General features: G+C 46.0%; 1 protein-coding gene and 1 long non-coding RNA gene across 2 annotated transcripts in view; one reads left to right on the top strand and one right to left on the bottom strand.

Annotated features, from left to right (window-relative positions):
- CHURC1 (churchill domain containing 1) overlaps positions 1 to 6,297 on the bottom strand; it is a 24,341-nt gene extending 18,044 nt beyond the window's left edge. The window contains exons 1-2 of the mRNA XM_073610834.1: positions 6,075 to 6,297; positions 1,261 to 1,396 (exon numbers count right to left, since the gene is read on the bottom strand). Coding sequence (XP_073466935.1) covers positions 1,261 to 1,396; positions 6,075 to 6,113 — 175 coding nt within the window. The 5' untranslated portion in view covers positions 6,114 to 6,297. The remainder of the gene's footprint in view (positions 1 to 1,260; positions 1,397 to 6,074) is intronic.
- LOC141117804 (uncharacterized) overlaps positions 6,038 to 13,308 on the top strand; it is a 23,715-nt gene continuing 16,444 nt past the window's right edge. Inside the window, exon 1 of the long non-coding RNA XR_012237214.1 lies at positions 6,038 to 6,820. This is a non-coding gene — a long non-coding RNA (uncharacterized lncRNA). The remainder of the gene's footprint in view (positions 6,821 to 13,308) is intronic.

The raw sequence follows: 13,308 nt of genomic DNA, 5'->3' as shown, positions 1-13,308 counted from the left end.
TTTTGGAGAGTAACATGTTCCAGCAAACAACCCCCGACTGCTGCAATGTAGTTTGGTGCTACAGGTATGGGGGCTATGAGAGCTGTGGTTCTCATACAGTGAAGGATCCTGTTGTTAACCTCTGCCCCCTTATCCATTTACATTCTGTTTACAGAATGCAAGAGGGGTGTAGGGGAGGCTGGATTTACGAAGACTGGAGCAGCCAGAATCTGGAGCAGCTGTGCAAAGCACCCAATCAGCCTCTAGATTTCATTTACAAAGCTTAACTGAACAAGCTGAAGATAGAAGCTGATTGGTACATATGCACAGCTGCTCTAGATTCAGTCTGATCCAGTTTTAGTAAACCCCCCCAGGTGCCCTGTGAATGGACAGTTGACTTCCTTTATGAGGGTGGCTACACAGGCTCTACAATACATGATCCCACTGTAAGTGGGAGGTAGCCACCCCTCTGTGTGTTCCTGCTACAGACTAAATACCGACTCATCACTGGCCCACCCACAAATATATGTACTATTATGAATGAGAACTAATGGGCACAAATGTGCATTTGAGTATGCATGCACCTTGAGGGAATTTACTAAGACTGGAGCAGACAGAATCGTGAGCAGCTGTGCATGGCGCCCAATCAGATTCCACCTCTCATTTTCAAAGCTTAAACGGAACAAGCTGAATATAGGAACTAATTGGTTACTATGCACACTGCTCCACCTTTTGTAAATTCCCCCACTGCAAGGTGGTTACTATGCACACTGCTCCACATACTCCAGCTTTTGTAAATTCCCCCACTGCAAGGTGTTCTGCGAATGGACTGGGGTAGAGCAGTGGTGGGCAGGGCTGCTGTTAGAAATCATGGGGCCCCAAACAGCCTTCCTGACCTGCTCTCCATCCTGAAGGAATACCCTATACCCTGTAGCAGCCAGTAGGAGGGAGAGAGAAGAAGCTGTCAGTGCTGCTGGAAGGTCACACAAGGGGGACCCGGCCGCAGGAGGAAGGAGAATATCTATGGGAGGAGTCATTGATGCGGTGGGTGGAATTTTCTAGAACAGATCCCCTGTATCCCCCCTGCAGCATCTGAAAGATGAAGCCGGCTTTTAACTGCTGCAGGGAGTGCCATACAGGGGATCGGATGTTGTAGTTTCCCCTCCCCCCTCCGCCGCACAGGTCACCCCCTCCTGTCCATGATCCAATTCCTCCTGCCGCCCGGGCCTCCCTGCTGAACCGATGCATTGTGGAGTCTATTTAGGAAGGAAAGGAACTCACGATCAAATGTAATAATCTCTTCTCCATCCTCTTCATCGTTTGTTTTATTGGCGATGAGCACAAAGTCTCTCGTATTGCACTTCACGCAGCTCACGTAGTTCACCAAAAATGATCCCGTCTCCAAGCAGGTGTTACCCTAACAATACAAACAGATCATATACTATATGTAGTACCATTACATCTCACCAAAACAGATGACTGCACGTGCAATTTGGCATTATCCTTAAAGCTACACTCCAGCCTTATCTCTAGTTACAGTTGTACAGGCTCCTCTCCTGTATGGAAATTCCTTACGTCAATCTCACTGCACACTACGAGCGTTTCACAGTGTGCATTAAAAATAGGGATCGACTGATATCGTTTTTTCAGGGCCTATACAATGCCAATTTTTTTGTCTGCCTTTCAGGCCGATATTCTGTACATTTAAAACTTTTATTTTTACACTGTCCTTTAAAAAAAAAAGTTATCACTTTTATTGCTGTCACAAGGAATGTAAACATCTCTTGTGTCAGTAATAAGCAATGACAGGTCCTCTTTATGGAGGGATCGGGGGCCTGTAAGATCTCAAGCCCCTCCTCTGCACTTGAAAATATTCAAAATGTCAAGATCTGCGTTTTTGAATACTTTATTTTTTAAAACGGGCGCTTTTAAGATGCTAGTAATCCGGAAGTGATGTCATGACATTGCTTCTGGGTTACTAGATCAGAGATGAACAAAGCATGGGCTTTGTTCGGGTCTCTGGCCAGCTGGTGGCTCGAGTACCCTCCTCCTCCTCCTCCTGCTTGTACTGAGCGGCTGCTGAGCCACATCGGTTGTTATTAGGGCTGGGAGATTTTCTTAAAAAAAAAAAAAAAATCTTCGATTCCCTTAAAAAAAACTCGATTCACGATTCGAATCAAGTTTTTTTTTCTTTTGGAAACTGCGCCGGTCCCGAGGCGCTGCGGGCATGAGCTTTTAGGCGAGGCCGCGGCTTCGGCCTAGTCCGCGGCGTCTGGCCTAGCGGACTAGGCCGAAGCCGCGGCCTCACCTAAAAACTCCTTGCCCGCAGCTCTTCAGGCCCGGCACGGTGTCCGCGCCGGTCCGGAGGCGCTGCGGGCATGAGTTTTTAGGCGAGGCCGCGGCTTCGGCCTAGTCCGCGGCGTCCGGCCTAGCGGACTAGGCCGAAGCCACGGCTTCACCTAAAAACTCCTTGCCCGCAGCTCTTCAGGCCCGGTCCGGAGGCGCTGCGGGCATGAGTTTTTAGGCGAGGCCGCGGCTTTGGCCTAGTCCGCGGCGTCCGGCTGTAGCCGTGGACTAAGCCGAAGCCGCGGCCTCGCCAAAAAACTCATGCCCGCAGCGCCTCGGGACCGGCGCAGTGAAAAAAAAAAAAAAAATCTACAAAAATCGATTTTCTTAAATTTTGATTTTTTTCCCAGCCCTAGTTGTTATTACAATAAAGCCGACCGTACGCTCTAAAGAATGGTACAGGGTGGTGCCCACAGCTGCATGCATCACCCGGTACAACCCCTTGAAGCAACATCGATAAGTTGTGTGACTGATACTTAAAAATAAGTGAATATCGTGCGCATCGATAATCGATCGACCCCTAATTAAAAACTGCAACAAGTCAGACAGAGCCTGCCTTGTTTCCTGTTTGGAGGATGTCCAGCTTTATCTAGCTCTTGACTCCTTAGCCTAAGGCTCGGTTCACACTGGGGCGACTTGTCAGGCGACCTAGTCGCCTGACAAGTCGCCTCCCGTTCTGTGCTATGGAACCGTTCTAATCGGAGCGACGCAAGTCGCTCCGACTTAGAAAAAGGTTCCTGTATTACTTTGGGGGCGACTTGGGGCGACTTGCATAGACTTCTATGCAGAAGTCGTCTCGCAAGTCGCCCCGGCAGTCGTTTGCAGGTCGCCTCGCTGAGGCGACCTGCAAGTCGTGCCGCCCATGTGTGAACCGAGCCTTACTGTCACCCCCCCCCCCCCTTTACCCTTTTAAGTCATTGGGTCTCAGTTCTTACAATCAAAAAGGCTCAGCATCGCATGTGGGCATTAACTAGGGTGTTCAGCCTGCCTAGGAACGCCCACTCCTCCAGACTAACACGCACCAAGACCTTTTGTTATTTGCATATCTCCTCCCAAGAGCCAGCCCACTGCTTCCATCGGGCCCCGGGGGCTCCAGAGAGGAGTACTGAGACAGGGTTGTGATGTTTGCAGGAAAACTATGTACAGCACCCTGCTGGACCCTCACACCACCCAGTATCTACATGCATTACATAGAGAAGCACAGAGACCTAGTGATGACATCACTGGGTCTAAAATACAGTATGTAATGAAAGGAGAGGTTTACTTATGTTGATGAAAGAGTTAAAAGGGGAACAATAGAAAAACAAAATCTAAGCAGATTACATTTCAGGTCTAGACTAGGTTTACACTGTAATAATGATTTTTATCCCCCCAAACCACACCCCTCAAAGCAGAGCTTCACCCAAAAGTTTTTGACAGATACCCGCTCCCACTTCTGGCTGAGTTCACCGCGGCGAAGTTAGCCAGAAGTTTACCCCAGACCCCCCCCCCCCTTCCCCTGCGGCCGACCCATTCACAGCGTACAGCTTACAGCGCGATTTGCGCAGTAGGGAGCCAGCTGGAAAACCACAGGGCTTTCACTGCTGGTTTCCCTTAGCCGAGATGGCGGTGCCAGCACCCGAGAGCCCATTTAAGAATGGGCGATTGTGAGAACACCGCTGAATGCCTGGACAGGTAAGTGCCCTAAGAGTAAGGCCTCATGCACACTGGACTTTTTTGACGTTTTCACAGCTGCTGTTTTTGGCTGTAAACATTTTTTTCTACAGTCATTAAACTCTCCATCATGTTATTTCAGCTGTAAAAATGCTCTAACGCTGATAAACGTTGATAAACGCTCAAAAATGTCGCTCACCATCGTTTTTTAGGCCACATGCACACTGGACGTTAAAATAACGTTACAAAAACGTCAGTAGCTTTGCAGTGAGCTTTTCCATTTTTTTGCAATAGCATTTATTAGCGTTTTTCCGCGTTAGCGTTTTTTTTTTGAAGAAAAAGAAAATGATCTTTTTTTCAATGGGTCAAAAATGTTAAAAACCGCTGGTGAGCGACGGTATTGAGCTTTTATCAACGTTTATCAGCGTTAGAGCATTTTTACAGCTGAAAAACGTCTCTCAGAACCCACTAGTTTTGGGGTTTTTTTACTGCTCAAAAACGCCACTCCCCAAAACTGCTGGTAACAGCCTATGTGTGCATGGACACACAGGATAACATGATGGAGAGTTTAATGATTGTAGAAAAAAAAATGTCTACAGCCAAAAACAGCTGCTGTAAAAAATGTCAAAAAACATCCAGTGTGCATGAGGCCTTAACGTTTTTGATCCATTGAAAAAAAAAAAAAAAAATGCTAACACGGAAAAAGGCTAATAAACGCTAAAAACGCTATATAAAAAAAAACACTGAAAACTCACTGCAAAGCTACTGATGTTTTTATAACATTATTTTAACGCCAGTGTGTATGAGGCCTAAAAGTCAGCGGTATTTATAGCGGCTGACTTTTCTTTTACATTTTTTGGGGGGGGAGCCAGAGCTTCGCTTTAAGTTACTATGGCAGCGCAGACAGTGGTGTACACATGCAGCCATGATGCTTTTGAAAATATCCCCCCTCCCCTCCCGACGCATTAGGTGGGCAGTGCCGCCAGCAAAATGCAACCCATTGAACAATGCAAGTGTTTATGGCAGGATAGTGCAAGCTTTTAGGGGTTAAATCAGGCTGTGGGCAGGTGACATATTGCCTCCTCACGGCCTGTCAATCCCCCTATGAAAAGCAATCCACTGCTGGTCACCTCTTCAAAGAGAGAGGCATGTATAAACAAGTCCTAAAAGTGACTGTCACTATCCTAAAAAAATATAAATAAAAAAAAAAACACATCCTGAATAAAAATGTCTGAATACATAACCTGTCCAGCGGGTGACAAGGGAAATGATGAGCTGTGGATGGCAATGCTATGAAACATGTCTGGGTGTCATAAAGTGCCCCCCATTGTGTGCTGTGGTTCCTCCTACTGACCCCCATGTCACTTCTGTCCTGTAGAAGGAACCACAGCACACGGGGGGGGGGGGGGGCGATATCTGACACCCCTGGAAATATCAGATGGCACATCACCTCCATCTGCCAGGCTGAGTAGTCACTTTGGGGATGACAGGGGCACTTTAAAATAAAATTCTACCCAATCCTATTGCATACCTCCCAACATTTTGAGATGGGAATGAGGGACACCTACTAGCAAATGTATGTAGGCATAGGACACACCCCTTGCCACGCCCCTTAAAGGGGACCTAACCGAAAAAAAATGTTAATTAAACCCACAAGTTTTTTTTCACCACTAATATTCCTTTATATTGGCTTTTAAAATGTACAAATGCAGCAATTTAGAATTTGGATGAAAGGTTTGGCACTGGGAAATACTTTTTGAAAGATAAAAAGTGCATTTTATATACAACTATATAGATCAGACCAAAATGTGGGACAAATTAGGAGGAATGAGGGACAGAGGGACATTGCTCCAAATCAGGGACAGTTGGGAGCTATGGTATTGTGTGTGAGAAGTTGTGAAGCACTGAGAAGGTTCCTCCGTTTGTATTGCTGGAGGGATCTTCCCTGACTTCCTGTTCTGGGGAGAGGAGCCACCTGGGACAGGAAGTGAGATAAATCTCCCCAGCAGGGACACCAGTCATAGACTCATTTCCTCCCCACCTATAAACACTTCTACTATAGGATATGCCAATTCCCTCCACCCCATCACACTCACCCGGTCCGGGTACTCCTCCCGCACACACCCCCCGCACATCGCAGCCGCCTGTAATAATAATAAATAGGACGATTCTATCCCCGGGGAGAGGCCGGAAGTCCCAACCAGCTGGGCTCAAGGACCTCTACTGACGTCACCGTCATGTGACCGGCCTTCCTGTGGGGGGGAGGAGTCAGAGGATATGTGGGGGTCCTGTACTGATCTGTGATCACAGCCGCACTGTGCTGCTCTTCTGTAACACGTGACTGATGTGGAACTACAAGTCCCAGCATGCCTTGATGGCTGATCTGCAGCAGCAGGATGTGGGGTGTACTACCACATTCATTGTCTTCTTCACACATTTTTTTGTTGTAAAATGCCGGTGGTCCAGAAATCCGACATACAATGAAATCACCACATCCCTGTTTTTTTCCCTGAAGATTCACCTCCTTTAGCCCAGGTTCACTCTCTGGAAACGCGGTGAATCGTGTGCGTTTCCAGCAACGCATTGAAATCGGACTTCGTTCATGCGATTTGCTGCACGTGTCAATGTAAAATTAACAACAGCTTCCAGAACAAGGCAGTGCGATTGTCAGAATCGGATCGCATGGGTGTGAACAGGAGGGGTCCTGCACCATTTGGTATGGCTGTGGTGCGATTTGAGCCATAAAAAATGAATTACCGGCAGCTAATGGAAAACTTTCCGATCATGTGACAGCCAATCATGGCGGTCAGTCTTTCTAAATCTGCACAATCCTCCCTCCAAGGTCAGTCTGTCTCAGTCTACAGATCTCCTTCCTCGTGGGATCTTTCTGACATCATTGCCCCTCCCCCAGCTCGGATGACATCAAATCTGTGTGGGACTATAACTGGCCATACATTGTACAATTTACTTGTTCAATTTCCTTTAGATTTACCTTCAATTATGTAGTATGAGGGTCTGCCTGATTGCATACAAATTGAAGGTGTTTAGGTTTGACCTCATATTATATGGTTTTAGAAAAATCTAAAGGAAAATTATACAACAAAAAAATTGTAGAGTGTGTGACCAGCCTACCATGGGTCACTCAGGAATGGATGACGTGTCAGATTTCAGGCAGCAGGCAGTGACGAGCACAGTCACTAAGACAAAGAGCTGTCATTGGAAAAACAATATTCCTCCATATGGGCAATGTGTCAGAGTACAGTGGAGCTTGTGTGCACCGGACACATTGCACCGTACACATTGTACCGGACACATTGCACCACACACATTGCTCTGTACACATTGCACCGCACACATTGCATCGTACACATTGTACCGTACACATTGCACCACATACATTGCATCGTACACACTGCACCGGACACATTGCACCGGACACATTGCATCATACACATTGTACCGTACACATTGTACCGTACACATTGCACCACATACATTGCATCGTACACACTGCACCAGACACATTGCACCGTACACATTGCATCGTACACATTGTACCGTACACATTGCACCACATACATTGCATCGTACACATTGCACCGGACACATTGCTCCGTACACATTGCACCACACACATTGTAAAAAATGAGTAAACGTCCAATATGGAAAACGTCAAAATCCTACCCATGGGTAGGACCCTACTGTCGCCACATTTTATCTTCAGCGCTGTTTTTTTCATTTTACAAGTGAGTGTATATCCTTTTTATTTAATAAATTTCTTAAACGGATTTACACTATATGGCCTTTTCTTTCCTTCCATCTTCTACCTGCCTTCTTCAACATTTAATTTGAGCGTAACTACAACGTGCGTTCTGATCCACACATCTCTCTGGATTCCTGCATTGCCTAAAGTGACAGAGTAACCCGTAGGTCCATCCACCAACATCGCCTTCCCGTGCCACTTCCAGCCACCCATCACCTAAGTGCATCCGACCCAGTCCGGCATATGCCCCATTGGGTCCACTCCATCTGGTAAGCCTTCTTACAATTGGTGGAGGTGTGTCTGTTTTTTATTTCAAGATTATATACAGCTTTGGTTGGAACGTTTTTCTAAAGACTTTTTCCCTTCATACATATATTGATGGTCCCTCTGCAGTATTTATACTTGGAACTGTGATTTTGACGTTTTCCATATTGGACGTTTACTCATTTTTTACTAGCGCTACACTTATTGTGTGTTTTTTCTGTTTTACTTTGTTGGTTGTGTTAGCTGCTTTTTGTTGTTACGGCAGCGCAGAATTGTTTTGTATATACACCACACACATTGCACCGGACACATTGCACCGCACACATTGCACCACACACATTGCACCACACACATTGTACCGTACACACTGCTCCGTAAACATTGCACCACATACATTGCATCGTACACATTGCACTGCACACATTCCACCGCACACATTGCACCGCACACATTGCACCACACACATTGCACCACACACATTGTACCACACACATTGCACCACACACATTGCACCACACACATTGTACCGTACACACTGCTCCGTATACATTGCATCGTACACATTGCACTGCACACATTCCACCGCACACATTGTACCGCACACATTGTACCACACACATTGCACCGCACACATTGCTCCGTACACATTGCACCACATACATTGCATCGCACACATTGTACCGTACACATTGCTCCGTACACATTGCACCACATACATTGTACCACACACATTGCTCCGCACACATTGCACCGCACACATTGCACCGCACACATTGTACCATACTCATTGCACCGCACACATTGTACCATACTCATTGCACCGCACACAAAATTCCCATTTTAGAAAGTCAATTTTTGATGAGAGCTCAGAGGGTGCTGTGGAAAGTTGTAATAATTAAAAAAAGTTATATTGGTTCCAGTAATACAGTAAAAGAATTAGATCTGTAGCATTCAGCCCTCGTTCACATTGAATCGACTTGACATGCGATTTGACAGGTCAAATCACATGACAAGTCACACCCTATTGTCAGCGGTGGCACCGTTTAAATCCACGAACGACTTTGCGGTGGCGCATTGATTTGAAAAATCCTGCACAACTTTTGGTGATTTCGGGTGCAATTTGCATAGACATTTGTGCATTGTGCTGCACAGATGTCTTCAAAGTTGCACCTGAAGTCGTACTGACATGCAGCTTTGAAATTGTGCGATTTCAGATGAAGTCACATGATTTCAAAGCCACATTCAATGTGACCGAAGGGTCGCTGTCACAACATATTCCCAATACATCCGTTCACACCTATGCAGATGCACATGCCTTTTTGTGCATTTTTGCACACCAAGTTTAGAGCAGTCCACTTATTTGGATTGCCCTACATGTGAAAGTGTCACAAATGAAGTGCATGACCCTTTGCTTTAAAGCGAAGTTTCACCCCAAAATGAAACTTCCGCTTACCTGTCATTTAGCACCTTTCAGGGGGGGGGGAGTGAGTACCCGTTTTTGACAGGTACCCTGTCCCCACTTCCGTCGGACTTCGCCGTGGCAAGGTACGTCAAAAGTTCGGCCCCCTTCTCCTTCCCCTGCTGCCGGGTCAGTAAGAGAGCATGCGCAGCAGGGACCCGGCCGTGAAGCTGCAAGGCTTCACAGCTGGGTTCCCTAACCGGCAATGGCGACGGGAGCACCCGACAGCGGAAGGAAACATCAGCTGCTGTGCCGACATCGCTGGATTCCAGGACAGGTAAGTGTCCTAATATTAAGCCCGGGTTCACACTATACCGGGCTGCGGATCGCACAGGAGCGCTGTGCGTCCCTGTTCCCCGTTTCAGGGACGAATCAGGGCCGATTCTATGCCTGAATTCGGCCCTGAAACGGAGCCAAAGACGCACAGCATTTTTGTGCAGTGCGCTCCGCAGCTGCCCCGGAGATATGTGAACCTGCTCCATAGGGAGCCAGTCACATTCTCCTACTATGCGAATTAGATGTGGAGAAACGCACATCTAATTCGCATAGGTGTGAACCCGGGCTAAAAGTCAGCAGCAATTTTTATAGGGGGGGGGGGGGGGAAGCAGAACACTGCTTTAAAAGCGCACCGCACCAACATGTATGGTACATTGGTGTGATTTCATGCTCGTGTTAGCCAGGCGTGTTGAAGTGCCATTAAGAATTAATGGCACTGCCGCGCACCTGGAAGAAGGACGCTTGTTTTTATGCGCATTCCTGCAGTGCACAAACGGGGAACCTAACCTAAAGGATTATGTATAAAAACGATCTGAGAACTTTAACAAGACATGAAGAAACATTTCAACATAGTTAATACTTGTCATATTAACCTCATTGAACCCTACTGGTTACGGCATGCATAAAATAAGTCTTGTGATGAACTGATATCCCTCCCTGCAGTATGATTATTATGGGTGTAGTTTTTAATAGAGACCCATTCCATGAAATTATTGTTATGTAACATGAAATTGAAGTAGGGTTGCTAAATAGGGTTGCCACCTGTCCGGGATTCACCCGGACAGACCGGGTTTTGAATCCTGTGCCTGGGTTTCAGTCCCCCCCCCCCCCCAGAAACCCGGACACATTTTTTCAGACATGAATGTATTTCGGAACAGACCGTGACAGGAGGGAGAGGGGGAACTATACACGCTGCATTACTATTCTCTTTGGAGCGCCCAAAGGTGTCCCAGGTCTGTTATCCTATAGAGCAGAGGTCTCCAAACTTTCTAAAAAAAAAAGGGCCGGTTTATTGTCCTTCAGACTTTATGGGGAGCGGACTGTGGCAGGAGTGGACATTTTCCTGCCATCAGTGGGAGTAAACATCACCACAATTGGTATTAGGAGGAGGAATAGTGCCCCTTCGTTGGTATCATTGGCAGGGATTGTATTGTGTTGGTGTCAGTGGGAGAAATGGTGCCCCATTGTTGGTGTCAGTTGGCAGAATAGTGTCTCATATCAGTGGAAGGAATAGTGCTCCAAGGGCTGGATAAAGGCAAGAAAGGGGCCACATCTGGCCCCCGGGCCTCGGGTTGGAGACCACTGCTGTAGAGTATATTAAAAAAAAGAACAAAAAATTGCTGTGCGCTGCTAAAGTGTTCGGGTTTGGCATGAAGATAAATTGGCAACCCTATTGCTGAAAGCTGTACCTCCATTAAAGGATTATGTTACATAAGATGATCTTCTGTTTATACAATTCCAGTTTTTCCAAGTGACATAAAATATTATTATATGGGGAGGAGGACTCTGATAAGCATTATTTACATGCAATCCAAATAAATACTTAGCAGCTATTTGTAGAGATCCAAATAGATAAGAAATTAAACCTACTGGAAAACCTCATGCTATCTTTTAGTAGTGATGACCCTTTTGTTTGAATCCCATGGTTCTGCAAAGCTCCAGAGTATGGCCTGTATTTTTTTTATTATGTACTGTACATTGTTCTGACTTTTGTTTGGCACAAAGAAAGATGCAAAATGCTGCACCCCCTTGGACACTGGAATAGAGCTCCATTGCAGAACAACCAGGACTTCTGGTACATTACTTTTCAATAATGAAAGCCTAATGCAGTTGGGGGCGGGGGAGGGCACATCTGTGCACATGCAGAATCGGACATCATTCTCACCTAATACATAATCCTTATCCTTAAACAGACCAATGTTTTTTGTCAGTTTTATTATTTATTTATTTATTCTTTGCAATATTTATATCACCACCTGTCAAACACCTCTGAAAAGCGATCTGCACGCTGATCACTTTTCAGTGGCACGGCAATCTTGCCTCGTGTATAAACATCATTTTTCCCTCACTTCCTGTCCAGCTGACAATGTTTTCCAGCAACACAGACAGAAATAAAAACACATATTTATGTACAGTAGAGAGTGGGAAGACTAGAGCCCCTGTCAGATCTTTATTTCTGTCTGTGTCTATGTTGCAGATTTTTCTTTACTAAGACCCCTTTCACACTGGGGCGTTTTTCAGGCGTTTTTGGGCTAAAAATAGCACCTGTAAAGCACCTGAAAAACGCCTCCCCTGCAGTCTCAGTGTGGAAGACCAAGTGCTTTCCTACTGAGGCGATGCGCTGGCAGGACGTTAAACAAAACTCCTGCAAGCAGCACCTTTGGAGCGGTGTATACACCACTCCTAAAGCGCCCCTGCCCATTGAAATGAATGGGCAGTGCCGCCGAACCGCCGGCAAAGCGCCGCTCTAGTGGTGCTTTGGAGGTCGTTGTAACCCTTTTTCAAGCTGCTAGCGGGGGTTAAAAGCACCCCGCTAGCGGCCGAAAACCTCCACAAAAATGACAGTAAAGCGCCGCTAAAAATAGCAGCGCTTTACCGCCGACGCCCCAGTGTGAAAGTAGCCTTATTGTCTGGTAAAGCATCATCAGGACAGGACAATAAATCTCTCTAACAGAGTACCGGATAGTGATAAAAACCAGACAGGGGCTTTAATCCTTCCTACATATAAAACTAAGACCCCTTTCACACTGGGGCCGCGCCCCGTTAGCGGTAAAGCGGCGCTTTACTGTCATTTTAGCGCCGCTTTTCATCCGCTAGCAGGGCACTTTTAACCCCCGTGTTCTCGTCACCTCCCATTGCTGCTGTTATTTCCAGTAGGACAGGCTGTCTGTGAGCTTCCGGACGGAGCTCCAGACTACACTACATGCCTACTATTGTCTACTAACATGTGAGTTTAACCTTTTACTTATCCAATAAAGTCAATGATTTTACACTATATGGAGCCTTTTTTCCTTCTATGACTATCTGCAATGCTGTGGGCTGATGTCTGAGTACCTGTCAGTGTGATCATCTTTAGCCTGACCCTGCAGTCTTTGATGTCCCATCTTGGTATATTGTCTCTGATCCATTGGTCGTGGTCCGAAGCAGTATTAACAAACAGCCTTCTCTGATCCTCTGTAACGGGGGATCATGAGTTTCTGGTAAGCAGCCAGTCTGATTTCATGGTGGTGGAGCAAGCACGCTCTTTTCTTCTCACAGCAAGAATTTGTTTTTTTGGAACTTTTTTAAGATACTTTTATATCACTTGTGTGATTTATTTATTTTTTATACATGGACTTTTTATTATCACTTTGAACATTTTATTTTTGGATTGATTAATTATTTGACATGTGTTTTGTATATTATGTATACACTAAAGGGGAACTCTTCACTTAGTTCTAAATATTTGGTTTGGTGATGATGTGTATGATCACCAATCTGTTTTAGCGCGATTCAACCCCCATTTTTTCTCATTTAATTTCACTGTGTTTGTGTTACATAGATGAATCGTGGCTTTAATTGTTATTGT

This window comes from Aquarana catesbeiana, linkage group LG13 (assembly GCF_042186555.1).
Source record: "Aquarana catesbeiana isolate 2022-GZ linkage group LG13, ASM4218655v1, whole genome shotgun sequence".
Classification (NCBI taxonomy): Eukaryota; Metazoa; Chordata; class Amphibia; order Anura; family Ranidae; genus Aquarana; species Aquarana catesbeiana.
The sequence above is the reverse complement of the archived record's forward strand: the minus strand, read 5'-3'. Positions and strand labels throughout refer to the sequence as shown.